Here is a 24,732-nt window from a genome sequence, read left to right on the forward strand (position 1 = left end):
GTGGGAAAGGGCTTTGGCTGGGAGAATGAAGGGATTTGTTTTGCGTGAGCACATGAGGCAGGACGTGGTGGGGATATTTGATGAAACTGCGTCTCCACCCAAGTAGCTAGGATATGTTAGACTAAAACAAAAATATTCAAAGGTGAAAGTTCCCCCTCACCCAGAAAGTCACTGCGGCTGAGGGAGCAGGACACTTGGGTTTGGGGAGAACTCCGTGTAATCTGCCCCTCCCTTTCGGGCCCACATTCCTAAACCCTTGGGTGGCATGGCCGATAGAAATTAATCACAGTTAATAATTAATCCCTAAAGAGCAATGAGAAGCCCAGGCATGGGTGAGGCCCAGACACCAGCACAAAGGGACGCCTCCCCAACTTCCCTCCCTGGGGCACCCACTCCCTCTCAAGCCTTGGGTGGGGGAGAAGTGGGACACGGGATTGAGGAAAGGGGACCGCCCTCCCTTTCCCCAACAGCCCAGTGAATGGCCCTCTCCTGGGTCCTCAGAGCCTTATTGAAAGAACTGGAAAATCCAGTTGCCCAGCCCCCCTCCCATCGCCCCACGCGCACCATTGCTGGGACTGAGTAGGGAGCAGGAAGGCAGGCCCAGTGAGGAGAGGCCAGCAGGCCTGCAGACATCTCTTCCACCATCTGAGAAGCGAGGGGATAGAGCCGTGATGGGGACTGGGCTGCCCCTCGTCCTCCTCCTGACCCTCGTCGGCAGCTCACAGGGGGCAGGTGAGTCTGGAGCGCTACACACCTGGTTCCCCAAGACAAGAAGAGGCCGAGGAGGTGAGAGAGAGATGGAGGTACCCTAGTCCTGAGGTCCTGAGGGCTCAGGGCTGAACTGCAGCAAGAGGGTCTGGAAGGGCATCGTCTGGAAGGGCCGAAAGACCTCGGGTTGGGGGTGGGGCAGGAGGGGCACCCGCACCCCTGAGGGAGCCTGTTCCTGGCAACTGGGTCCTCAGCTGTGCATCTGGATCCCTAGGGCCGGGAATGACTTTGCAACTGAAGTTGAAGAACTCCCTTCTGGCAAATTCCTCCTACAATTCCAGCTTCCTGGACTTTCTCCAGAAGGTAGTCCTTTGGGAGGGAAACAGAGGGGGCTGTGTGAACTTGGAGTGCGTTTCTGAGTCGGTTTGGGCAGCTGGCCGCCCTCAGGTGCGAGTGACAGCCATCTTACACCTCACCCTCTGGCCCTCTGCCTCCCTCAGTTCTGCCTCCTCCTCCACCTCCCCCTGGGGACCAACGTCACCCTGCATCAAGCAGGGTCCTCACAGCACGTCACCTGCAGAGTCTGAGAGCAGTCGAAGCCTGTGCCCTTCTCAGCTGGGGCATCCGGTCCCCGGGGAGCAGGCACCACGCCCCGACCCTGCCTTCTAGCAGGCCCTCACCCTGTTAAGTGGCAGTAAATATGCTGAATTCAGTGACCTGACTTTGTGGGTTCATGAGCAGAGGGGCTGGCAGGAAAAGGGAACTGGATACTCAAGTCTCTGACTCTCCCTTGTTAAGCAAAGGGTTTCCCTGGTGGATGCACCAGGAAACTTTGGCATTCTCCTAACACCATGCCAAAGGCCTACTTGGGGACACACACACACACGCGCACGTGCGCACGCACACGTGCACGTGCACTTCAAGTTGAGTTCCTCAGAGCACCTGGGAATAAACCTTTACTGAATTCCTGCTTTGTTCCAGGCAAGAGGCTTTCCCATGTCAACACCTGAAGCAGGTTCCCATATAGCATAATAGATCTCATTATACCATTTTACCGATGAGGAAATCGAGGCTTAAAAGACCGTAAGTCACTTACTTGAGGTCCATTAGCAATGGAGACATCTGACACCAGGCAAATGCCTTGGCTTAAGCAAGATTTTAATTTCCTCTCCCTTTGCTTATGCTTTGGGGCTGGGGGCTCAGGAACCTCAGGCAGGGATGTGGGCAGAACACGCCCAGTCAGGGTAGCAGGTGGGGTGGGGGACTTTTGACGTGAGAGACGAGGGGTTCAGCCTGTGAGAGGATGGCCAGCCTGGCAGAATAGGAGGGGAGACAGCATGGGTGCCTATGGGAACATGTAATCCCACAGGCCCACGCTTATGTCCTAGATGAGTTCCTTATTCTCCTAGAACTGCCTTTTTTTTTTTCCTGCTCTGGGTATTAGGTGAGGCATGTGGGATCTAGTTCCCTGGTCAGGGATCAAACCCAGGCCCCCAGATCAGAAGCTCGAAGTCTGGTGCTTGCTTTGGCAGCACATATACTAAAATTGGAACAATACAGAGAACATTAGCATGGCCCCTGTGCAAGGATGACACGCAAATTCGTGAAGCTTTCCTTATTTTTATTCATGTTGAGGTTTGACAGAAAACAACAAAATTCTGTAAAGTAATTATCCTTCAATTAAAAAAAGATTTTAAGAGCCATTAAAAAAAAGAAGCTCAAAGTCTGTTAAGACTGGACCACCAGCAAAGTCCCAATCTCCATTGCTTTACCAGCAAAATGAGGATAATGGTAGTACCTGCTTCCTTGAATTGTCCTGAGGATTCCATGGATAGGCTACTGAGGACACTTGCCATGGTACCTGTCAGATAAGTGGGTCTGGATGGTAGGAACTTTTATTAGGGTGGAAACCTGGCCCTGTATAAAAGTCTTAGACCCCTGGGGCTCTGCCTTCTCCTGCTTTTCCTTTTTTTTTTTTTGGCTGCATGGCATGTAGGAGCCCAGTCCCCAGATCAGGCGGTCGAACCTGGACCCCTTGCAGTGGAAACACAGAGTCCCAACCACTGGACCACCCGGGAAGTCCCACCTCCTGCTGTTCTTAAGGCAGGTACTCATCTTACTCCACACTCAAGATGCTCTTGACTTCTTACTGGCTGACTCTAAATGCAAGCATGCAGCCCAGACTTGACCATGAAGGGCTATTGGTATGATTGCTTCCTGCTCTCCACAGTACCTGTCCTACCAACCTGCTCCAACCCCGCACAGCACCACCACCACATGAAACTAGAGACTGGCTCCTTTGGAGCAAGGGAAAGGTAACAGCTCCAAATGGAGTATCCCTGAAGATAAGAAAGCATAACAAAACAAAATTTCTTTCGTTTCCTTGACAACTGTCCTGGGACTATTACCACTGGAGGAGGAGAGGTAGCTGGGGGCTCTGTAGGACCCCAGTATTTCATGACTGACCTCTAGGCTGCACCAGTGGGCAGATGGGTCAGGTGAATAGACCCCAAACAAGTTGAGGGATTAAATGTCTGGATCTCCAAAAGGATGGAGGAGCAGACAGTGCACTGTTTTTGTTGCTTAATTTTTATTTATTTTACATGTGTATTTTTCTGACTATCTCTGCTAGAATCAAAGTAAGAAAAAGTGTAAGTGTAGTCACTCAGTCGTGTCAGACTCTTTGCGACCCATGGACTGTAGCCCACCAGGGCTCCTCTGTGCATGGAATTCTCTAGGCAAGAACACTGAAGTGGGTTGCTATCCCCTTCTCCAGGGAATCTTCCCGGCTCAGGGATCGAACCTGGGTCTCCTGCACTGCAGGCAGATTCTTTACCATCTGAGCCACAAGGGAAGCCTAAATCAAAGTACAAAAGAGCAAAGATTTTTGTTTCTCTCATTGATAAACCCAAGGGTTCAGAATAGAGCCCTGCATGTAATAGGTGCTCAAGAAAAAGGAAGGTGCTCACTCCCTCCTTTTCTTTCCCCTCTGGTGGGATGTGGTATACTGGTGGGAGCATTCCTTAGACCCAGAGTTGGGAAGAGTGTATTAAGATGGCAGGAAAGTAAGAACAAAAGGGATATGGACTCCTCCATTGCAGAGTCCTGCACTGCTTCTGCCCAGCAAAAGAAACACCTATCTCATCTAAGCCATTATCTTTGTTGCTTTTTAAAAATAACTCTTATTTTTTATTTTTTAATTGAAGTATAGCTGATTCATAATATTAGTTTCAGATGTACAACATAGTGATTCAATATTTTTATAGATTAGCCACCACTATCTCTGAAGCTTGGTTAGAGCAGGCAGATAACTGGCACCTAACTTACTGGGCTGAACTCCAGTAATTCCAGCTGATACTGTGGGCTAATTCCTTTTATTCCCTGAGCAAGTCTCTTGAAATCTAAAATGGAGCAAACACCCGCCTCATGAGGTTCTCAGGAGGAATAAATGGCACCACAGAGGATCCAGCCAGGCCAAGCACACAGTAGGTTCTCAGGGCTGCTGGACAGAATGTCACTTGGGTGGCAGGCCCCTGAATTCCACCAATGGGACAAGGTGTGTAAGGTGGCTAGGAGGGCGTCTGTGTGTTTCTGTGTACCCCTGTCTGAGGCTGGGCGGCGTGTCCCTAGCACTGTGGTCTCAGGTACACAGAAGCAGGAGGAACTCAATCCCCAGTCCAGCCTGCAGCTCCCCAGGCCTGTGGGAAGTCCCCCATCCCCTCAGCACCCCTGGAGAGAAGGCCAAGAAGCAGGGAAGCTCCCTTTTGGTGAAAAGCAGAGAAAGAGCCTACAGAAGTCGGGCCACTGTCAGTAAGTGCAGGAAATAAGTGGAACCCGGGTCACTGTGCTCAGGCCCTACTCGAGAGCATCTTGTCCATCCAATGAGGGAGGCCCTTCCCAGCACCCACACTCCCCCCATGGCCCAGAGCACTAGGAGGCTGCCCCCTTTTCCCAGACCAGAGTGTCAGGAACAATCAAGAGGCGGGAAAGTCATGGCTAAGGGAAAGGATAAAAGGACCACAGCAGACATGTTTGGGATTTTAAGTTTATCTGAGTGTCCTCCTTCCCAAACTTCCAGGTGGGACTTCAGAGGAGGGGGGCTAGGGCAAAAATGTGAGCATCTCAAGGTCACCCAGTCATCTGACAAGCCAGTATGTTTCCTCACTGACAAAACGAAGGGGCTGGACCACATAACACCCCGATGCTGCCCGGTCTGTCCTCAGAGGTCTCAAAGGTGGGTCTGGGAGGGAGGAAAGTCACGGGGATGGTGAGCCCCCAGGGCTTGGAGACGCATCCATCAGCTGCCGGAGGTGAGAGGCCGCCTTGTCCAGTTTTGACAATTCCAACTGGAGGGAAGAAAGCTGAGCGAGGAGAGAAGTGGGTGAGAATGGAGGTGGGGGGTCACCCCGCCCTGCATGCCCCTAGCCCTCATTCCTTCAGGGAGTCCGGCGCCCTGAGTGGCCTCCCCCAGCCTCACCCTCTGCTGCCTCTGAGTCTCTGCCTCTCCCTCTGACGGGGGCCGGGCTAGGAGGCCATCAAGCTGCTTCTGCAACTTGTGTCTTCGGGCAGCCAGCCGAGGTAGGTGGGTCTGGGGGTCCACCAGGCCCTGTGCAAGAACAGAGGAAGAAGGCTCAGCCCTCTGCCATTCACCCAACACCCCCTCCCACTCACCCACCACCATTCCAAGACCCCTCCTCACTTTTAGAGAACCCACCCCTTGCCCGCCTCCCGACATCCTTTCAGCCCCTCCCTGCCCCTTCCAGTCTCCTTTGCTTACCTGCAGCTCCATATACGCCTGACTGGTGTCACTGAGGGGGGCCTGGACCCAGCCCGAGGGGGCTGCTGCACCAGGGGGTAGAAGGCCCACCGCCCCACAGTGGCCCAGGGTGCCCAGCGGCTCCAGGAAGGCCTCAAAGAGGCCCTGCTCGCCCGGCTCTGAGCTCTGCAGCAGCACTGGGGAGGAACGGGAGTTTGTCAGGTGGAGGGCCCAGGTCCTCCTCCCACACCTCCTAACTCGGGGCCCTGCCCTCCAAGCTCCCCCTCTTCCCCATCAGACCCTCCTGTCTGCAGGGACTCAGGAGCCTGGGGCCCGCCTCACCTCGGGGCCGGGCCTTGGTCAGCTGGTAGGTGGCGCGCAGAGCCCTGAGCGCCTGCACGGACTCCTGAACCCGGGAGAAGCGCCGCTCCAGCTCAGGCTGGTGCCAGTGCTCCTGGAGGTGTGCAACCAGGGTGGGTAAGCGGGCCCCCCCGAGACTCGGTCTCAACTCTCCCGGCTCTGACCTCCATCCGCCCACCCACCCCCATCTGCTTAGAGCAATGACCTGCTCTCCACCACACACACAATTCACCACCTCAAGGAACGGAACATGGCAAAAACTAGGGCATCATCTAAGAAGGTCTTAGATGATCCATAGACAATGTTTAGATCCATGGACAATGACAAACAACCAAAAATACATAGTAATTTAAAAGGTATTATTCAAAGCTCACAGAACCAAGAAAGCAAAAAAGAAACTTGGTTAAACTTGAAAATGATTTTTGGGTGAGTTTGTGGCATTTGAAAGCTTAAAACTACACTAAGATTTTTGGGATATCCTATTACTAAGATCTAATCCTCATCACAACCGTGACACGTACTATTACTGTCCTCAGTTTAAAGATGGAGGAAACTGACACATGGTCACACAGCTAGTGTCAGTCTGGTGACAGTATCCTGCTCTTAACCACTTGCTAACACTGCCCCTGACACCCTAGAGTTATTCCAGCCCTGCAGGAACAATCCATCTTCCTCAAGACTCCATGGCGAAGTACAGACCAGCACTGTCAATGACCCCACAGCAGCAAGCCCTTCTAGAAGACTTGCCCCCGAGTCTTTACCAGTAATCCCACCCCAAGACTCCATGGGCATGACTCACCAAGCTGCGGGCACTCGGGTAGGGGACAACACAGACGCTGGGGGCAGGAGGACCACCAGGCCTCAAGGGCAGCCTCTGCCAGAGTTCTTCAGCCAGGAAGGGCATCAACGGGGCGAGGAGGCGGAGACCGACATCAGCGCAGAAGAACAGGACCTGAGGCGGCTCCGGGGGGCGGGGAGAATGTGATAGCACAGGCTTCACGGCCTCCTAGGGAGGAAGCCAATGGTCAGGGGGCAGCCACGGCCACCTCCCTCTTCCACACACTCGCCGCCCTGCCAGTGGGGATGCTGTGGGTAAACGGGAACACCCAGCATCTCTGAGACCATGAGCTGTCCCCAGACACAGTAGGGAGCATGTGACAAGGGGAAATCTAGGGCAGAGATTCAGGGGTGGGTGAGGAATAAAACTGTCAGGGATGTTTGTAGTTAGAATGAAAAGCATTGAGTTTTGTGTTTTTTTTAACCACAGAGACAGAAATTTTTTTTTTTAAGTTGAGAAACAGAAATCTAGGAAGGGGTCCTCAGCCAACAGTGTCAGGATCACCTGGGACAAGAAATGAACACTTTTGCCACCTACCCCCCGGCCTGCCTGACTGAGCCGCTCTAGAGGTGGGACCTGACACTCCACGGTAAACAAGCCCTCCTTTTGAGAGAACCCCTGGGTCTAAAGACCGGTACTCTTGCTCCCTGTCTGCTCCCAGCCTGCCTAGGGTCCAAACGCAGCAATTACAGGAACTGAAAACAATCTCCATCTACAATGCGAAGAGCTGACTCACTAGAAAAGACCCTGATGCTGGGAAAGATTGAAGACGAAAGGAGAAGTGAAGGAAAGTCAGTCGAAGGGGGCGGCAAAGGATGAGACGGTTAGATAGCATCACCAACTCAATGGACATGAACTTGAGCACACTCTGGGAGATAGTGAAGGACAGGGTAGCCTGACTGCTGCAGTCCATGGGATCACAAAGAGATGGATACAACTTAGCATGTGAACAACAAGCCTCCCAACCCTGTGTTGTCAGACTCAGTCTTCTAGAAGTGTCCCCTCCTCCTCCCCGCTCCTCAGCTGACAGGCAAGGAACAGTGCCCAGGCCAGTCCCAGGGAAGAGGGGAACTGGGATTTCTCAATCTCACCTCTCTTCCTATCCTGAAGGAGGAGTTAAAAATCCAGTTCAGAGCTCTCTGCCAGGGGACAGGAAACAGGGCTGCAGGGGGACTACCCCCGGCTCACTCACCAAGTAGACATCGCAGAGGTTGTGCAGCCAGAAGTGGTGCAGGGCGTGGGTGACGAGCGAGAGCTCACGGGTGAGGAAGCCCCGCTCACAGTCCTGGGCCGTGCGGGCCAGGCAGCTGAGGATCCAGGCGTCCATGCGGGAGGCAGGGGACAGCTGCAGCAGAAGGGGCTTCAGGGTGGGACGGCTCAATTCCCACCCCTCTGCCTCCTTTCCTTCCAGATGCCTCCTCCAAGACTCAGATGTCGGACTACCCAGCTCCCAAGCATCTCCTCTTTATCTCTTACCTCCTCTGCAGGTTGGGGTATGAATTCCTCCCCAAGAGCATTCAGGATAAAGCGCAGAGCATTCCAGATCTTATTGCAGAAGTGTCGGAAGCTCAGGACCTCAGAGACGGACAGGTGCAAGTCGCCCCCTGGGAGGGAGTGGAGGAAAGGAGTGTGCTCCATTCCCCGGTGGCAGCTACAGGGGAGCCCTTGGCCCACACAGAGGCTGCTGCCCGCTGCCCTCGCCCAGGCTTACCCAGGGCCCCGTGGGAGCACAGGGTGAATCTCAGAGCGTCTGTCCCGCACTCGGGGATCCCATGAGGGAAGTCCTTTCTCTGCAGCAAGAGAGAGAAGAGGGGTAGCAGCTGCCTATGAGGCTGCAGGGCCAGAAGGCAGGTTGCAGAGGGAACTGGTGGCCATGAGCTAGAGGCTGGAACAGGTCAGACTCACCTGCGCCGTGGCCGCAATCGCCAGCTCTGCGGGGTCCAAGTTTCCATCCCTCAGCTTTTCCTGCAGTACCTGGGGTGGGTGAGTAATTCACTGGGCTCAGTGGAAGCCCCTTCCCCTACCAGGGCCCCTCCCACTGGCCCTCCCAGCTCCAGCCCTCCACCAGCCCCTCCCTTCAGCTCCCCTTCCTTTATCTGGAAAACCCCATCCTGACCTGCAGCTCCACCCCACTGATGATGTCCCGTGGGTCCAGCACATTCCCCAGGGACTTGCTCATCTTCCGGCCCTGCCTGTCCCGGACCATAGAGTGAAGCAGGACCTGGGGGCACGGAGAGGGTCAGAAGTGGGGCCTGCAGAACTTTCCTCTGGAGGGCCCCTGGCTGTCCTTCAGGGATTAGGGGTTAGGTTGGAAAGTGAATCAGGATCAAGGAACTGGGAACCCAGAAAACCCCATACAAGGGGTTAGAATGGAAGACAAGGCTTGGAGGAGACTGGAGAAGGAGGAGTCTCAGAGAAGGGCAGGGCACCAAAGGGTCATTACCTTGCTGAAGGGGAGCTGCCCTGTGAGCTGGGTCCCCAACATGACCATGCGGCCCACCCAGAACAGCAGGAGGTCACTGCCCGTTTCCAAAAGTGACAGGGGGTAGAAATGAGCCAGGTCTGGGGTCTAGGAGGAAAGAGATAAACAGTGAGAGGCTCAAGTCTGGGGCCTCCAGCTCTTCATAAGACCCTCTGAGGGGCCCTGGGGGTCATTTCTTCATTCCCACCTTCACTCTCTTCCTCTCAACCCACCTCACCTCTCGGGGCCAGCCCAGGGCAGAAAAGGGGAAGAGAGCCGAGGAGAACCACGTGTCTAGGACATCAGGGTCTGGGAGACAGAATGGGAACAATTGGAACCTCAGCGTCAGGACCTCAGCCCACTGCTGCCAACCTCTCCAGCCCAACCCTCACTCATAGAGACCAGGGCTCTGCCCCATTCCCAGCTTCCCCGACCCCACCTTGTCCACCTCAGTACCTGTTCCCTCCCCTGCCCACCTCTGGTGGAGTACCCACCCCTCTCCAAGGTCAGCTCCACCCCTGGTCTCCCTGTTAATTCTGCAGCTACTTCTCTGGCCTCGGCCTCTGTCCGCCCAACCACCCAGCAGTCCTCTGTATCACCCTGCGGAAGTAAGGAGTAGAGGACAGGTGTGGGACAGGGAGGTGGGGTGTTCATGGTCTCTGCTGGGCTGAGAAAGGCTGGCGCCCTCTGGTGGTGAGATGAAGAAATGCCAGCTCAGAAGCTCAGCTCACACAACAGAGGTTCATAGATCAGAAGCACAGCAGGGGCAGGGAGCTGGGACCTGCGCTGGAGGCCCTCTGACTCCTGCGCTGAGGCTCTTCTGGCCAAATCCAGCCCTCCCTTCCGCTTTCTCCTACCGACCTTTGCGTGCTCCTCTACAACCAGGTAGGCTGGAATCCGATGGCCCCACCACAGCTGCCGGGAGACACACCAGTCCCTGCCAAGAGGATTCGAGTGATTTCTTCCTTTTTCCTATGAGTGATTTCTTAGCATGACCAGTGGGCCCTTGTCCGCCTCCCCTGAGAGCTCCCCTGCTTACCCAATGTGGGAAAACCAGTGCTGCCAGTTCTTCTGGTGGAAGGAGGGACTGAGCTCCAGGGCCCCGGACTCCACGGCCTGGAGGAGGAAGGACCTTTAGAGGGTGGTTCCCTACCTGCACCCCCGATCCCCATGAATGGGACCAGTGGTCTCTGAGGTGGTTCTGAAACTCAGAAAGAACCTTCCAAGCCTCCTGAGAAGAGTCTGGACTTGAGTGAAGATGCAAGCCAGCCCTTTCTGGGCACCCTGCCTCCACCCCCACAGCTCTCCCCTCAACGAGCACAGCTAGAGAGGGGCCCCAGCCTCCCTGTTTCTTCATTCCCACCCAGGCAGGCCCCAGCTTCCCCACACTGCAGCCTCACCTTGGCGGCTTGCTCCCCCATTTCCCGGGAGCGGACAAACCACTGGCTCTTCAGTAGGTATTCTACCACGTCCCCGGAACGGCTGAAAGGGACACAGGACCCGACTCTGTGGCAGGCCCTCAGTGCCCAGGATACGGCAGCCAACAGCACAGACACAGAGCTCGTATTCCAGCATGAGGGGTGCACATTCCATCCTGCAGTCACTCTTAAGCTTCGCCCATCCCCTTCTGGGGGCGGTCAAAGGAAAGGAGTGAAAACGGGCTTACCTGCAAATGGGCAGCACCATGGGGTGGTTCTGGAGGCCCCGGAACAGGCCCCGCTCCCTCAGTGCGGACAGAATCTTTTCCCGGGCCACAAATCGGTGAAGACCCTGCGGAAAAGTAGTAGTAGTAAAACTTAAAGGCTGCTAGAAAAATAAGAGTGTGGGGGAGGGGAGATGGGGCAGAGGGTGCCCTCAAAGGATGGGTTATCACTGGGTATCACCTGCAGCCAGTCCTCACAAAGGGTGGTCATGGTCCCATCCTCTGCAATGACACTCCGGGGGCTCAAGCCGTGTCGGGCCCCCAGCTCAGCATCGGCAGGGCTGTGCGCTGGAGTCACCTTCACCGCCCCTAGGGGAGCAGGACTGCCATTAGCACTGGACCCTGACCAGTGCTTTTCCAGATGTGTCACAATCGCCCACACTACCCCATCCCTCCCTCTCATCCCCCACGATCCACGAGACTACCCTTCCCCTACTTTCTGCCTCTTCCTGGTTCTCTCCCCTCCCCTCACCCCCAGAAGCCCTGACTTCCTGTCTCTCCCCTGCCCCCACTTACCTGTGCCCACGTGTGGCTGAACAGTGCAGTCTGTGATAAGGGGGAGAAGCTGCCCCGTCAAGGGATGACAGAGTTGTCGCCCATGTAGATGCTGAAGGGAAGGGACAGGGATCAAGGACAGACACAAGTGTCAGGTGGAAGGGTCTAGGCTGGGCATGAGAACCCTGGAAATATGAGGGTGAAAACCAGAAGGTAAAGACCTAGAGCAGGGCTCAGTAAACATTTTCTTAAGGGGCCAGAGTGTAAGAATTTTAACCTTTACAGGACAGGAGGTAAATTCAGTCTCTACAACTCCACTCCGCCGCCATGGCAGAGTTAGATAGCATATGATGGAGCTGCAAACGATACATAGAGAATGAGGGTGGCTCACACAGGAACAGGAGATCTGGCCCACGGGCCACTGTCTGCCAGCCCCTGAGCTGAAGTGGAACATCAGGAAGAGAAGGGAGCTGACTCAGAGCAACTGAAGAGCCGAGATGAGGGAAATTTCAGGAAAAGGAAGAGGGAGCAGAGAGGAGGAGCTGTCCTAAAAGGAAGGGAAGAGAAAGTATAGGGGTGGAAGGCCAGGCCGCAGGGAGCACTTATTACCGTGTACCGGGAGTCATCAGGATGGACCGCCACAGCCACGTCTCCAGGCAGCGTCTCTGGCCTCGTGGTTCCCACCACAACCTCTGCACCTGAAGACAAAATTCAAGCACTTTAAGGTGGTCCTCGCCCTCACCTTGTACTCTTGACACAGCTAAAGTCAGGAGAACTGGAAAAGGTGGGAGGCAAGGATGGTCAAGGTAGAGAAGGCCCCCAGGAGTAACTAGAGAAAACTGGGACCAATGTCTATAGGACCCTGGAGTTTCTGCTAAGCTAATGACCAGAGGCCTAAGGGGATGTCTGGTGCTACAGAATTCCTCAACAGTCTACTTGGGAGACAAGAGTAGAATGTTAATAAATACAACTAGAATCTTTGCTAGGTGCCCTGATCATAAATGCTGTACCTTCTTGGAGGCAGCACCAGTCCCTTCTATAAGAAACCTCTGACTATTCCAGCTCATCCATCTTCCCTTCTCCAAACTCCTGGGAATACCTACTGTTCAAACCACACTTCAGAACTGATCCTTTGTCTCTTTTGGGGGTAGCAGCCTGTTGTGGAATTACACTAAGCTCCCTCAGGGCAGTGACTGCATGCACTTTTCTTACATGGCCCAGGATACCCAGGGTGAGTATCACCAGGACGCAATACTTCCAAGGTTCCCTATGCCCCTCCAACCAAGTCACATGGAAGACAGGCTGGTGGGTTGCCTCCATCAGCCCAAAGTGGGCTCAAGAAAACAGGGGAAGCAGAGGTTAAGTGGGTGACCCCTCCGAGGACTACCCTCACCAGGCTCTCCATCCACGGGGAAGGCCACGGAAAAGAGGAGGCCGAAAGACACGGGGGTGGGGCAGCCAGGCAACTGAAGCTCCGTGCGGCCAGGGAGGGGCCGACTTTCCACCTGGGGGCGTGGAAAAGGCAGGGTCAGAGAGCAGCCTCTGCAAGGCTCATAACTGGTTTCCCACCTCCACTCATACACAGCCCCGGCCTCCCTGCCATCCATCAAAAAGCCACTCAGAGGACCTGGGAGCCACTTCCTTCCCCTCACCTAATCCTTGTGCAGTCACAGTTAAAGAACATATTCACTGGACTTCCCGGGGTTAAGGGTTAAGAACCCACCTGCCAGTGCAGGGGACATGTGTTTGATCCCTGGTGCGGGAAGATTCCACACGTTGCAGGGCAACTAAGCCCATGCACCACAACTATGAAGCCCTCACTCTAGAATCTGTGCTCTGCAACAAGAGAAGCCTGTGCACCGCAACTAGAGAGTAGTCCCCACTCGACACAACTAGAGAAAGCCCACACACAGCAATGAAGACCCAGCACAGCAAAAAATAAATAAGAAAATATTCACTGAGTACTTAAACCACACACAGGTATTATGCCAACCTCCTAGGAGTTCTCACAATACCCCCGTGATGCAGGCATTTCCATCACCCCTGAATTTTACAGACTGACAGGCTAACAGCCTGTCAGGAGCCACATCGCTGGGAGGTGGCCAGATTCAGATGTGACTCCAGGCAGTCTGACTCCAGAGTCCAAGCTCTCCCCTGGGCTCAGAGCTCTCGCAAACCCGCCTCTCCTTCTCTGCCTCACCTCAATATCCGAGATGGCGGAGTGCAAGGCACACGACCAGTTGACCAGCTGCCGGCTCCGGTACAACAACCCAGCCTTGTAGAGCCGCACGAAAGCTTCTGTCACGGCCACTGAGGAGCTCTAGAATGACCTGAGTGTCCACATCCAACAGCCTCTTCTCAGCCCACCCCCCAACCAGGGACCCTGGCATCCCCCTGGCCACCCTAACATACACAGCAACCCGCCTCCCCACACAGAACTCTGAACACCTCCCTGACACCTACAGGGACCACAGCATGGAACACTCACGGTATCCATAGTAAAGCACTCTCGGTCCCAGTCCAGGGAGGCCCCCAGCGCTCTGAGCTGCTCACAGATCTCGCCACCTTTCCTGTGCCCAGAGAGATTTGGGTCAGCAAACATGTCCCAGATATCAACTATGTCCTGGGCCCAGTGAAGCCCCAGCAGTGCTGGATGCTGGAGTGAGTTCAACACTGATCTAGCCTCGAGAAGCTAAAGGAGACACACAGACCCAGTAAGGGGCTTTCCATGATATTGAAAGAAACATAACATTTCTAGTAAAAGGGGAAGGGGCAGCCGATTTGTGGGAAACACAAAGAAGCATTACAGAGAAGACAGCATGTGATAACAGACCTGGAAGAAAAAAGGTAATTTCAAGAGGATGCAAAGTGGGAACAGGTGAGGAGAGATGATGAAATCCAAGCAAAGGAAAATGGGATAAATGGAAGAAAAAACATATATATATATGCTGCTGCTGCTGCTAAGTCACTTCAGTCGTGTCCGACTCTGTGCAACCCCACAGACAGCAGCCCACCAGGCTCCGCCGTCGCTGGGATTCTCCAGGCAAGAATACTGGAGTGGGCTGCCATTTCCTTCTCCACACATGCATATAAATATATGGGGGAGCACATGCATACTTAGTTACTCAGTCATGTCCAACTCTTTGACACCCCGTGGACTGCAACCTACAGGGCTCCTCTGCCCATGCAAATTTCCAGGCAAGAATACTGGAGTCGGTTGCCATTTCCTACTCCAGGGGATATTTCCTAACCAGGGACTGAACCCGTGTCTCCTGTGGCTCCTGCATTGGCAGGCAGATTCTTTACCACTGAGCCACCTGGGGAGCCCATATATGTGTGTGTGTGTGTGTGTGTGTGTGTGTGTGTATACACTTACACATAAATATATGCATTTTAACATATACAATACACAACACATGCACACACACCAAACTTGGAGACCCCACCAAATGCTAAGGGACTTCAGAGCTTACACTCCCACAGGAAGTTAGAGCTGAATGGGAAAAGCCCTGGCTACATGTTAGGAGAGAGGAGCTGGGAAGCCAGGATCCAAACCTGCTGTCTCAGCCCCTCCTGGCCTTGCCCTCCATACTCACTCCTCCTTCCACTTCCACACCTCCCTAAGGAAGTCTTCCCTGCTCAGCTCATGTCTCCTCACTCCTCGCTCCTTCCACAGCTGTTTCTCCACCACAGCCTACAGTAAGATGAGGGGACAGAGAATCAGGTCACTTTGGGGGAAGAAATCTCTCACTCAAGAAAAGGGACGACTGGCAAAAGACATACTTGGGTCGCAATCCCTGCATGATCTGAGCCAGGGACCCACAGCACCCGATCCCCACGCATCCGGTGCCTGCGAAAGAAAAACCCTCATGGGAATCCATGGCCTTACATGTTCATTTAGCCTCATCCCTTCCCAATTTCTCTTTCTCCTCCAAGAACTCAAGCAGCCCCATTCCCCTCTCACCAGCGCACGAGAGCATCCTGTATGGCCACGGTCAGCGCATGCCCAATGTGCAGGGAGCCTGTGACATTAGGGGGTGGGATACACATGGAAAAGGTCTCCCCTGTGGCCTGCGGCAGCCTGGCCTAGAAGGAAAGAAAAGTCAAAGGGCAAGAGAGGACTGGATGTTCCCTGGGGAATAGCACCCTCTGGTGTCTCCAAAGCAGAAATAACTATAGGAAAAAGTCCCGCCCTGGAGAAACACCTGAGACACCACGGGGAGAAGACAAGCTCTCCCTGCTTTTTGGCAGGCTCTGCAATGTGGTTGGCTGTGAGCTCCAGACTCATGCCCGCCAATCTTACAGGCCATCCTGTCCTGGGGACCATTTAGCACTCCTCCCTGCCAGGTACTAACCTGATATTCTGGTTTGAAGAAGCCCTCTCGCACCCACCAAGGGTACCAGGCAGCCTCAACGTACTGGGGGCTGTATGCAGGAGGCAGGGGCCGGGAGACATCTATGGAGGCAGAGGAGAGCCCCACTAACTCTTGACTTCTGTTCCCAGGTTGCATTTCAGCAGACCGAATGGGCAACCAAAATGTGAGGGAAAAGGCCTTCAAGTTTCCTAGTTACCTTTCTTTTCTCCATGTTCCGTGGGGATTTCATACAACACTCTCTCCTTAGGGGTCCAGGCCTTACTGGATTCTGCAGGTGACTGCAGAGAGGAGGAACCAGAAGGTGGGCTGCAATTTCAGGATACCCCAGGCATCTGGAATCCAGCCAGTCTCTCCTCCAGCGCTCTCCCAAGATGTCTCAGAGAACCAAGCACCAGCTGTCGGGACTCCTAACCTTGGTCTTGGGGGCTATCCCAGCCTCTAGCGATGCCTGCTTCTCTCGCAGACGCTTCTGTTTGGCTTCACGGTTCCTCCGGGAGATGGCTGATCCATCGGGCTCTGACTGGGTGGAAAGGGGACGGGACCTGCGGAGGCCCCGTGAGGGCCTCAAGCCCCAAAGCGGTGGTCGAAAAGAGGTCAGAGGCAAATGAGGCATCGGGAGTGCTAGGCAAGGGGCCAAAGTCTGTTCCAGCTACAGCACATTGGGAGGGTATGGTGGTGAGGGAGGGTCACACTTCCCAAAGTCACACCCTCCTCCCCCCGCCCCTCCCCGACTCCCTCCAGCACTGGTTGATAAAATATCTAGCCCAACCCTCACAACCCTCCCTCTGTGAGGACTAGAGTAGACAGGGTCTTGTCATTATCAGCGCTCTTCCGGGACAGGGTAAGTCTCAGGCCCTCAACCTATTCAGCTGCGACGTGGGGGGTGACCGTGGACACAGAGGAGGGTAAAGGACTCAGGAATTCTGGCAGATGATGGACATCAGAGCCAGCAAGAAGTCCCACCTGGACCACTACTTGTCCGCCTGCTCAAAGGCCATTTGCACTGTCCCCAGCCCGCGCGCTGATCCGCCTTCCCGCCCGACCCACCGCGTGGGTCCTAAGCCTCCAGCACTTCCCACTCCCCGATCGCCGGCCCGCTGGGCGCTCACCCGGTGAGCCCGCCGCTATCCCAGGGCGCCCCGCGCCGGGGAGCGTAAGGGGGCGGCGGCAGGTGCTGGGGAACCAGCGATCCGGGCCCGAACGTGACCCGTGAGCCGCGCGGCGCTGGGAGGCGGAGCCCCGCCCGGGCGCATGCGCACTAGCTGGCCTCGGCCACACCTCCTCCCTCTCGCGGGCCAATGGCTGTCGACGCGGAGATGAGCGCTCCCGGCGCGGAGAGAGGAGGATTCCCATGGAAGTGGCGGGGGTCGTGTGGTTCACTTTCACAATTTTATTAAACTAGAAGAGTCCCGACGTGTGAATTAAAAAAAAAAAACACCTGAGTTCTGAGGCCGCGCCAGCCCACGCAGCCCGCCTTCCCGGGTGCGCCCCGCCCAGGTCCAGTCCCGCACTCTCAGGAGTTGTGCTTCTGCCGCTTCCAGAAGCGCTTGACGTCGCTGTGCCCGGCCGGGGTCACCACCATGAGCCGCTTGGCCGAGTTCTCAAACACCAGGACGCCCAGCTCCCGCGCGTGGGCCAGCAGCAGCTCAAAGTCCACTTGTGACAGGAACTGGTTATACAGGACTCCTGGGGTCCGCAGGTCAGGGGCAGCGGGGAGAAAGAGAGAAGGTAAGAATGGGAGGCGGGAGCCCCTTGATGGTAGCCTTAGGGAACCAGGGGTCTCGGCTTGCCACCCGCATTTAAATCCTAACACTAGTATGACCCAGCCATATTCAGAGAGGCAGTATAATACAATAAGAAAACCCATTGCTTACCAAAACCAAGGAAATTATCCCTATGAATTATCCCTCAAATCCTAAAAGATGATGCTGTGAAAGCGCTGCACTCAATATGCCAGCAAATCTGGAAAACTCAGCAGTGGCCACAGGACTGGAAAAGGTCAGTTTTCATTCCAATGCCAAAGAATGTTCAAACTACAGCACAATAGCACTCATCTCTCATGCTAGCAAAGTAATGCTCAAAGTCTTCCAAGCCAAGCTTCAACAATACCTGAACTGTGAACTTCCAGATGTTCAAGCTGGATTTAGAAAAGGCAGAGGAATCAGAGATCAAATTGCCAACATCTGTTGGATCATCGATAAAGCAAGAGAGTTCCAGAAAAACATCTACTTCTGCTTTATTGACTATGCCAAAGCCTTTGACTGTGTGAATCACAACAAACTGTGGAAAATTCTGAAAGAGATGGGAATACCAGACCACCTGACCTGCCTCTTGAGATATCTGTATGCAGGTCAAGAAGCAACAGTTGGAACTGGACGTGGAACAACAGACTGGTTCCAGATCGGGAAAGGAGTATGTGAAGGCTGTATATAGTCACCCTGCTTATTTAACATATCAGAGTACATCATGAGAAATGCTGGGCTGGATGAAGCACAAGCTGGAATCAGGATTGCTGGGATAAATAATAACCTCAGATACACAGATGACACCACCCTTATGGCAGAAAACGAAGAACTAAAGAGCCTCTTGATGAAAGTGAAAGAAGAGAGTGAAAACGCTGGTTGGAAACTCAACATTCAGAAAATTAAGATCATGGCATCTGGTCCCATCACTTCATGGCAAATAGATGGGGAAACAATGGAAACAGTGCCAGACTTTACTTTTGGGGGCTCTAAAATCACTGCAGATGGTGACTGCAGCCATGAAATTAAAAGATGCTTGCTCCTTGCAAGAAAAGCTATGACTAACCTAGACAGCATATTAAAAAGCAAAGACATTATTTTGCCAACAAAGGTCCATCTAGTCAAGGCTATTTTTTTTCCAGTAGTCATGTATGGATGTGAGAGTTGGACTATAAAGAAGGCTGAGCGCCGAAGAATTGATGCTTTTGAACTGTGGTATTGGAGAAGACTCTTGAGAGTCCCTTGGACTGCAAGGAGAACAGACCAGTCAATCTTAAAGGAAATAAGTCCTGAATATTCATTGGAAGGACTGATGCTGAAGCTGAAACTCCAATACTTTGGCCACCTGATGGGAAGAACTGACTCATTGGAAAAGACCCTGATGCTGGGAAAGACTGAAGGCGGGAGAAGGGGATGACAGAGGATGAGATGGGTGGATGGCATCACCAACTCGATGGACATGAGTTTGAGTAAGCTCCAGGAGTTGGTGATGGACAGGGAAGCCTGGTGTGCTGCAGTTCATGGGGTGACAAAAAGAGTCGGACACGACTGAGCGACTAAACTGAACTGAATCCCTTCCAATTTCCCTCTTCTAGTTGAATCCAAATCACACTCATTTGAGAATTTATTTACTGCCATCAACTCATCCCGAAATAAAACATGCATGGGTTTACTAGCCCATGCAGAAAACAAAAAATAAAATGTATGAACAGCTTTTTCAGCTCACCAAGACTGAATTGTCCTTCTTCTGGCCAATGACCAAAAACACCCACCAGAAGCCACTCACCTTCGGTGAACCGGAGCCTGTCCCTTTCCAGCTCCCAGAGCCGAATCTGGTCCGTGATGGTGGGAGGCAGCACTGGTGTCTGCAGGGGCAAGGGATGGCCCTTGTAAGATTCAGAAGCACTGCTCTAGGCAGCCCCAGCCCTCCACTCATTCCCCAGATTTGGATGTCCATTTCTCTTTTCCATCACTTCATCACCAGGTACCAAGGGCTCTCAGCCTCCTGCAGCTGTTTGTCCCTCCAGCCTCCTGTTTGTACCTGTTTAAGCATCACCGGGTGGGCCCTTGTCCTTAGGAAATGGATGATCTAGGAAAACAGACAAGAATTGGGATCAATGACAATAAATAAATTCTCAAGTGAGTGCAATTCTCATTGCACAGAATTCTCAAATAAGAAAGCAGGAAAGCTACCTGTCTCCTAATGTCACTGAACATCAACTGATTGTTTAAAAATTCATAGGCATATGCCTATCAATTCAACATATCCCAGATTAGCTGTTGTCCTCAGGTGTTGCTCCCATTGGTGATGTCTGCTGCTCCTTCTTTGGCATATTTGCCCTTTCCATAGTTTTTTGTTTTTTTCTTTAAAGTAATAGCAACTATTATTTTTGAGCACGAACTGCATGGCAGGCTCTGAACTAAATGCTTTACCTGTATTTCATTGACTTCTTTCAACAACCCTATGAAGTGAAGGTCGCTCAGTCATGTCCAACTCTTTGTGACCCCATGGACTGTGCAGTCCATGGAATTCTCTAAACCAGAATACTGGAGTGGGTAGCCTTTCCCTTCTCCAGGGGATCTTCCCAACCCAGGAATCGAACCCAGGTCTCCCACATTGCAGGCGGACTCTTTACCAGCTGAACCACAAGGGAAGTCCAGGAATACTGGAGTAGGTAGCCTATCCCTTTTCCAGTGGATCTTCCCAACCCAGGAATCGCACCGTGGTCTCCTGCATTGTAGGCAAATTCTTTACCAACTGAGCTATCGGAGAAGCGCTGATAGCTGAAGTGAGAACTGTCAGAAGCCCTGAAGCAAGAACTGTCATTATTTCCGTTTTCCAGATGAGGAAACTGAGGCTCAAAGAAGAGAAACAACTAGGCCATCTGTGCAGCTAGGAAGTGGTGGTGCTGAGACACAAATCCAGAGTTATAGCTCCTCCTTACATGTGTCTTTTCTGCAGGAAGGTCTACCTCTCCCCACACTGAGAGCCTTGACTTCTCATGACCTGACACTCACACACAGACAACTCACCACCACCTTCCGTAACAGACCCCATGCTAGATTTCCAGAAGGTGACCACCCCTGACCCCACAACCCAAGTACAGCCTTTCTTTCCACCCACACCTTCCCCAAGCAAGGGATACCTGTTGGGCTGTGATGCCACTGGCAATGGCCTGCTGCACACTCTCCCGGGTCACCTGTGCCACCACCATGTTGGGGAAGCGATAGAGCATCTCAGAGAAAAGGGCAATGAGGGCGATCTGCAGCTCCGACTCTGACCAGAAGATAAGAGGAGAGGATTAGGAGGCTTCCCACATCTAGGCTCCCCTGAGCCTCAGAGAGCTCTGTAAACCACCAAGTCACAAGTGTATGTGACCAGAAACTGGCAGTCCCTCCTGCTGCTTTCCCCTTCTTCCTCCCCTCCCCACCAGCCTGCTCTCCCAGGGGCCCTCTGTCCAGCCTCACCCGTGTAGGCATACAGTCGGTAATTGGTTTCCACAACAATGAAGCCTGGCTGATGTGCGGTGCCCCCGGCCCCAGAAACACCTGATGAGAGATTGATGGCCAGGCGTGTGGGGTAGTAACGCCGAGATTTTCTCTGAAAAGGAGAAGGGAAAGGCCACAGGCCCTCTCTCAGGCATCACTGCCCTACATCTTCCTCCTGAAACATCAGATTCCTCCCAGTGCCCAGGACCTCAGCTCCCAACTTCTCTCCCTCAAGGGAGAGAAGTATTCAGTCCTGGCAACTGCTTCCTGTGACTGCCTCCCGAGACCCCACTCTCCTTTAAAGGCCAAGGCACCATCCCACCCCACCTCTTCGGTAGAGGCCATGTGTCTGGGTGCTCATACCTTCCTCTGGAAAACAAGCCCAAACTCACGCAGATGTTGCAGGAAGTTCAACAGAGAATCACTCATACCTTCCACAGAGTAATCCTGGGGAAAAGGAGTGGCCAGATGGGGTCCAAAACACATCCCATTCTCCCTTTCCCAATCCCATACACTCACTCCCTCTTTTCCCATCTCTGCTTGTTCTTTGTTTATTCTTATCCTCCACTGTATTGCCCCATTACCTCATTTCCCCTTCCCACCTCTTTACTCTCTTCCCATCTCGGCCACTCAAGCCCTCTGCTTACCTTGCCTAGAGTGGAGAAGCTGAGCTGGAAAAGGAAGGAGAGAATCTCCACTAGGTCCATGCCCCGACTCTAGGGAGGAATGGGCAGAGACAAAGGGGGAGGGGTGAGAGGGAGGAAATGACAGAAAATCAGAGAACAGAGTCTGCAGGTAGCCGTCCCTCAGTGGGTCTGGGGAAGAGTAGAGCGTGCTGGTGGGCACCCCTGACCTGCTCACCTGGGCTGTCTGCAGATATTGCAACATAAAGTACCAGAGCTGGGCTGGGGTGTCCAGCAACAGGAACTGGAAGCCAGCAGAGGTAATGCAGGGTGGCTCTCCAGGTTCAGCACTGGAGACAGAGAGGGCTCATGGCAGAGGTGTGCAGAGGAAGGCCACCGTCCCACCTGTGTGCCCACGTTTGTTTTTTTTGGTTTATCTCTTGCCATACTCTGCTCTACTCTCCTTTTGAAAATATTTATTTGGCCATGCCAGGTCCTAGTTGTAGCATGTAGATCTTCCATCTTTGTTGAGGCAAGCAGTATCTTTAGTTGTGACATGCAAACTCTTGGTTGCAGCATGTGGGATCTAGTTCCCTGACCAGGGATCGAACCCGGGCCCCCTGCATTGGGAGCATGGAGACTTAGCCACTGGACCACCGGGGAAGTCCCTCAGCCCTCCTTTTTCAGTCAACCCCCTCCTATCCTGACCCAAGATGGACTCAATTTAGCAGGGACTGAAGAACGTGGCAAAACAGAGCCATTGTACCTCTGGCTTCCTCACCTCTTCATGAGCCCAGCCTGGCTGAGGAGCTGAGCCAAGTCCTGGCTGACGGCTGCGCTGGGGGATCCCACCATGAAGTGAAGGACCACCTAACGAACGGAAGAGAACACAGTCGGATGCCTTAAAGGCTGTGGGAAGCAGGAACACAAGCAGAGACACCCACGGGGTCCCAAGTCCTCACCTCCCATCGCTCCTCGGCGTACTTGTCAAGTGAGGGGACGTCCCGGGCATGCTTGTCTGGTCCCAGCTGACTTGTGTCATCAGACCAGGCCTTGCCCCTATGCCAGGATGGCCAACAGTAAGGAACCCTACCTGTATTCCCCACCCATGCTTCTGCCCTTATTCCTCCCTCATCCCCAGGGACCGTGAGTGGGAGACATTTCCTACAGCATGTAGCTCCATCTGGTCCAACTTACTCATAAAGGAGCTTCCAAAAGTAGAGCTCGCAAGGTTGCAGAAAGGCCCCTCAGGACCTCCCCGGCTAGCAATTCAATCACTATGTCCCCTACCTAATTTAGGAAAAGACGGAAGTGACATACCCACCCAGAAGGGCAATGCGGAGGTTTTGGCGGAAGATGGGGTTGAGGATGAGGCCCTGGAGACCACCAGGGAGCAGCTGGGTGTGCCAGATACGAAGGCCGCTCAGCAACCCTGTGCTTTCCTCCTGAGCTCTGGAACAGAAGCAGAGAGGTAAGGGAGATGACTTGAGAACAGAAAGGAGACTCACAAAGGCATCAGTTTCTGCCTTTTCTAAACTGGTGGTCCTCGGGACGCTGTTTCACAGAGATCAGTGTCTTAAGACAAATGTCTTTACTGTAACACCTACCAGAACCTTGTTACAGACATCACAACTCTCTAAGAGGCAAAATACAGTAATGAGAATTTCCCAAATGTGTTTAATTACAAGTTGTTGGTGTCCCCATTAATATTTCCTAGAAGTGTTCCAAGAACAGCAGTTTGGGAAGCCTGGCTGTTGAGAAATTTGTTTCTGGCTAAAAATGCAGGAGAGACTCACTTGCTGAATTCCTTCTTCACCCACAGGGCTACAGCAGCTTGTGGCAAAGGCTGCTCCAGAAAGAGCATCCGCATCACCCAGTTCTTAGCCAAAGATGGGAGCTCCCTGTAAGCGGGCAGAGGGACAATGTTAATATCAGAAACTGTCTTAGAACTGCATCCCTGCCCTCCATGGCCTCTCAAACATCTCACATTCACCCTCCACCCTTTTACCTGTCTTGCTGCCACCACATCCTCCATCTGGTTTGGCCTGATACCCTTTACTCTCCAAGCCCACCAGGGCTAAGCTTCTACCCACAATAACTTATTTCAGTCTGCAGGCCCCATTACATTTCCCCACCATGGACCCTACCATGAAGGGGGTCCTCACCTGAAGACAGCCAGGCAGGTGGCAGGGTGCCCATACAATCGATCTAATACTCCAGGGCTCAGGCCTCCTAGGAATTCCTGCAAATTCCTGCATTGTAGGTGTACTCGATTCAGTCCACCCCTGGAAGGGGTGCTCTCCATCACCTGAGAGATGCAAGTGTTAGTGTACCCCCACAAGCCATACCAGTGTCGCCCCTCACCTTTCTAATTCTGATTCTCGATCCACTGGCCCCCACGAAAACTCATCTATGGTTTCCTTTTTCATGTCACTCACCTCCTCTTGTTTCTCCCAATCCTGACCAACCTCCCCTCTTTTCCTGCCTTCTCACCTCACTTCTGGCCTAAACGCCAGTCTTCTCTCAATTTCTAGATGACAGAATTGTCAATTGTCCTATATTTGCAAAAACATTTGATATTTCAATGACTTGTCTCATCTTTACCTAAGCAGTGACAAAGATACTTGTTTGAGCCCAACCCTCTTTCCGTTCTGCCTCTCTTGGTCTGATCAGCCTATAAGTTCCAAATTTGCTTGTTCTTCCCATCTACTTCTCGGCCCCACCTCCTGCTGAGCACGGCAGTAACTATTTTTCCCCTCCATGTCTCCCAAATCCAATTCCACTTCCTTCCTCTTCCCTCCCCGAAGACCAACTCACCTCATTCACCCTGATCTACACCGCACGATCTCCCAACTTGTCCCCTACTTTCCTCCCAGTCCTCCCTCTCACTCAACTCTCTCCCTCGTATCTCCGCCACCCCTTCTCTCCTCGCACCCTTACCGTAACTCAGTGTCGATCCCCTCCTCGTGCACTCCGAGTCACAAGCCGTCGCTTAAACGGAGCCAGTGGCTCCCGGGAAGAGGAAAAAGGATGGCGGAAGTTGACAGGGAAAAAATGGGAGAGAGACGAAGAATTTCACCGACTGGAGTCCAGAGTGGGGGATTCAGAAGAGGAGGGAAGGAGTGGAGAAGTGGGGAGGATAAGAATCGGCGCTGCACTCGCCCACGGCAGGGCATGCTGGG

General features: G+C 53.4%; 3 protein-coding genes and 1 non-coding gene across 10 annotated transcripts; 2 read left to right on the forward strand and 2 right to left on the reverse strand.

Annotated features, from left to right (window-relative positions):
* The first annotated feature begins 346 nt into the window (after positions 1–346).
* SFTA2 (surfactant associated 2) lies at positions 347–1,414 on the forward strand. Of its 2 annotated transcripts, none has more exons than XM_061146131.1 (3): positions 347–786; positions 983–1,071; positions 1,209–1,414. In XM_061146131.1, exons 1-3 carry the CDS (start codon positions 672–674, stop codon positions 1,293–1,295), a joined length of 291 nt encoding a protein of 96 aa, XP_061002114.1. In that variant the 5' UTR covers positions 347–671; the 3' UTR covers positions 1,296–1,414. The 2 variants fall into 2 exon arrangements, with proteins under 2 accessions (XP_061002114.1, XP_061002115.1); XM_061146132.1 differs by having other exon boundaries at positions 347–732.
* Positions 1,415–2,224: 810 nt separating this feature from the next.
* Positions 2,225–2,331, forward strand: LOC133060081 (U6 spliceosomal RNA). The gene has a single exon (XR_009693743.1). It is a non-coding gene; the product is annotated as a U6 spliceosomal RNA (small nuclear RNA).
* Positions 2,309–16,958, reverse strand: VARS2 (valyl-tRNA synthetase 2, mitochondrial). 6 transcript variants are annotated; one of them, XM_061147148.1, is made up of 30 exons: positions 16,806–16,958; positions 16,109–16,345; positions 15,893–15,974; positions 15,676–15,776; positions 15,285–15,406; positions 15,104–15,170; positions 14,917–15,014; positions 13,809–13,890; positions 13,521–13,640; positions 12,714–12,825; positions 11,930–12,018; positions 11,342–11,432; positions 11,007–11,134; positions 10,790–10,893; positions 10,524–10,605; positions 10,163–10,239; positions 9,985–10,060; positions 9,618–9,810; positions 9,362–9,432; positions 9,106–9,231; positions 8,779–8,883; positions 8,568–8,636; positions 8,374–8,452; positions 8,139–8,266; positions 7,855–8,022; positions 6,624–6,830; positions 5,807–5,918; positions 5,486–5,661; positions 5,186–5,314; positions 2,309–5,069 (listed from the first exon to the last, which is right to left on the reverse strand). In XM_061147148.1, exons 2-30 carry the CDS (start codon positions 16,307–16,309, stop codon positions 4,965–4,967), a joined length of 3,300 nt encoding a protein of 1,099 aa, XP_061003131.1. In that variant the 5' UTR covers positions 16,310–16,345; positions 16,806–16,958; the 3' UTR covers positions 2,309–4,964. The 6 variants fall into 6 exon arrangements, with proteins under 6 accessions (XP_061003131.1, XP_061003134.1, XP_061003133.1 ...); XM_061147151.1 differs by having other exon boundaries at positions 7,855–8,007; positions 9,618–9,723; positions 16,109–16,938; XM_061147150.1 differs by having other exon boundaries at positions 9,618–9,723; positions 16,109–16,938.
* A 113-nt stretch (positions 16,959–17,071) lies between these two features.
* On the reverse strand, positions 17,072–24,716 carry GTF2H4 (general transcription factor IIH subunit 4). Its single transcript, XM_061147154.1, has 14 exons — positions 24,491–24,716; positions 23,716–23,858; positions 23,347–23,451; positions 22,871–23,002; positions 22,513–22,609; positions 22,332–22,420; positions 21,789–21,900; positions 21,575–21,643; positions 21,291–21,374; positions 20,907–21,039; positions 20,585–20,715; positions 19,480–19,527; positions 19,225–19,303; positions 17,072–17,382 (listed from the first exon to the last, which is right to left on the reverse strand). Exons 2-14 carry the CDS (start codon positions 23,853–23,855, stop codon positions 17,210–17,212), a joined length of 1,392 nt encoding a protein of 463 aa, XP_061003137.1. The 5' UTR covers positions 23,856–23,858; positions 24,491–24,716; the 3' UTR covers positions 17,072–17,209.
* Positions 24,717–24,732: the final 16 nt, after the last annotated feature.

Source organism: Dama dama, chromosome 7 (assembly GCF_033118175.1).
Source record: "Dama dama isolate Ldn47 chromosome 7, ASM3311817v1, whole genome shotgun sequence".
NCBI classification, from domain to species: Eukaryota; Metazoa; Chordata; class Mammalia; order Artiodactyla; family Cervidae; genus Dama; species Dama dama.

Excerpts from the sequence above, each read along its gene's own strand:
- VARS2 (XM_061147148.1), bottom strand. The coding sequence starts at position 16,309 with ATGCCTCATTTGCCTCTGACCTCTTTTCGACCACCGCTTTGGGGCTTG. Across the intron at positions 8,637-8,778 it reads TCAGTGGGGTGGAGCTGCAG|GTACTGCAGGAAAAGCTGAG; the intron begins GTCAGGATGGGG and ends CACCCACCCCAG. Across the intron at positions 5,070-5,185 it reads AGACTCAGAGGCAGCAGAGG|CTTTCTTCCCTCCAGTTGGA; the intron begins GTGAGGCTGGGG and ends CTCCTCGCTCAG.
- SFTA2 (XM_061146131.1), top strand. The coding sequence starts at position 672 with ATGGGGACTGGGCTGCCCCTCGTCCTCCTCCTGACCCTCGTCGGCAGC. Across the intron at positions 787-982 it reads GACAAGAAGAGGCCGAGGAG|GGCCGGGAATGACTTTGCAA; the intron begins GTGAGAGAGAGA and ends CTGGATCCCTAG. Across the intron at positions 1,072-1,208 it reads TCCTGGACTTTCTCCAGAAG|TTCTGCCTCCTCCTCCACCT; the intron begins GTAGTCCTTTGG and ends TGCCTCCCTCAG.
- GTF2H4 (XM_061147154.1), bottom strand. The coding sequence starts at position 23,855 with ATGGAGAGCACCCCTTCCAGGGGTGGACTGAATCGAGTACACCTACAA. Across the intron at positions 21,901-22,331 it reads CAGGCTGGGCTCATGAAGAG|TGCTGAACCTGGAGAGCCAC; the intron begins GTGAGGAAGCCA and ends CTCTGTCTCCAG. Across the intron at positions 21,375-21,574 it reads GCTTCTCCACTCTAGGCAAG|GATTACTCTGTGGAAGGTAT; the intron begins GTAAGCAGAGGG and ends CCTTTTCCCCAG.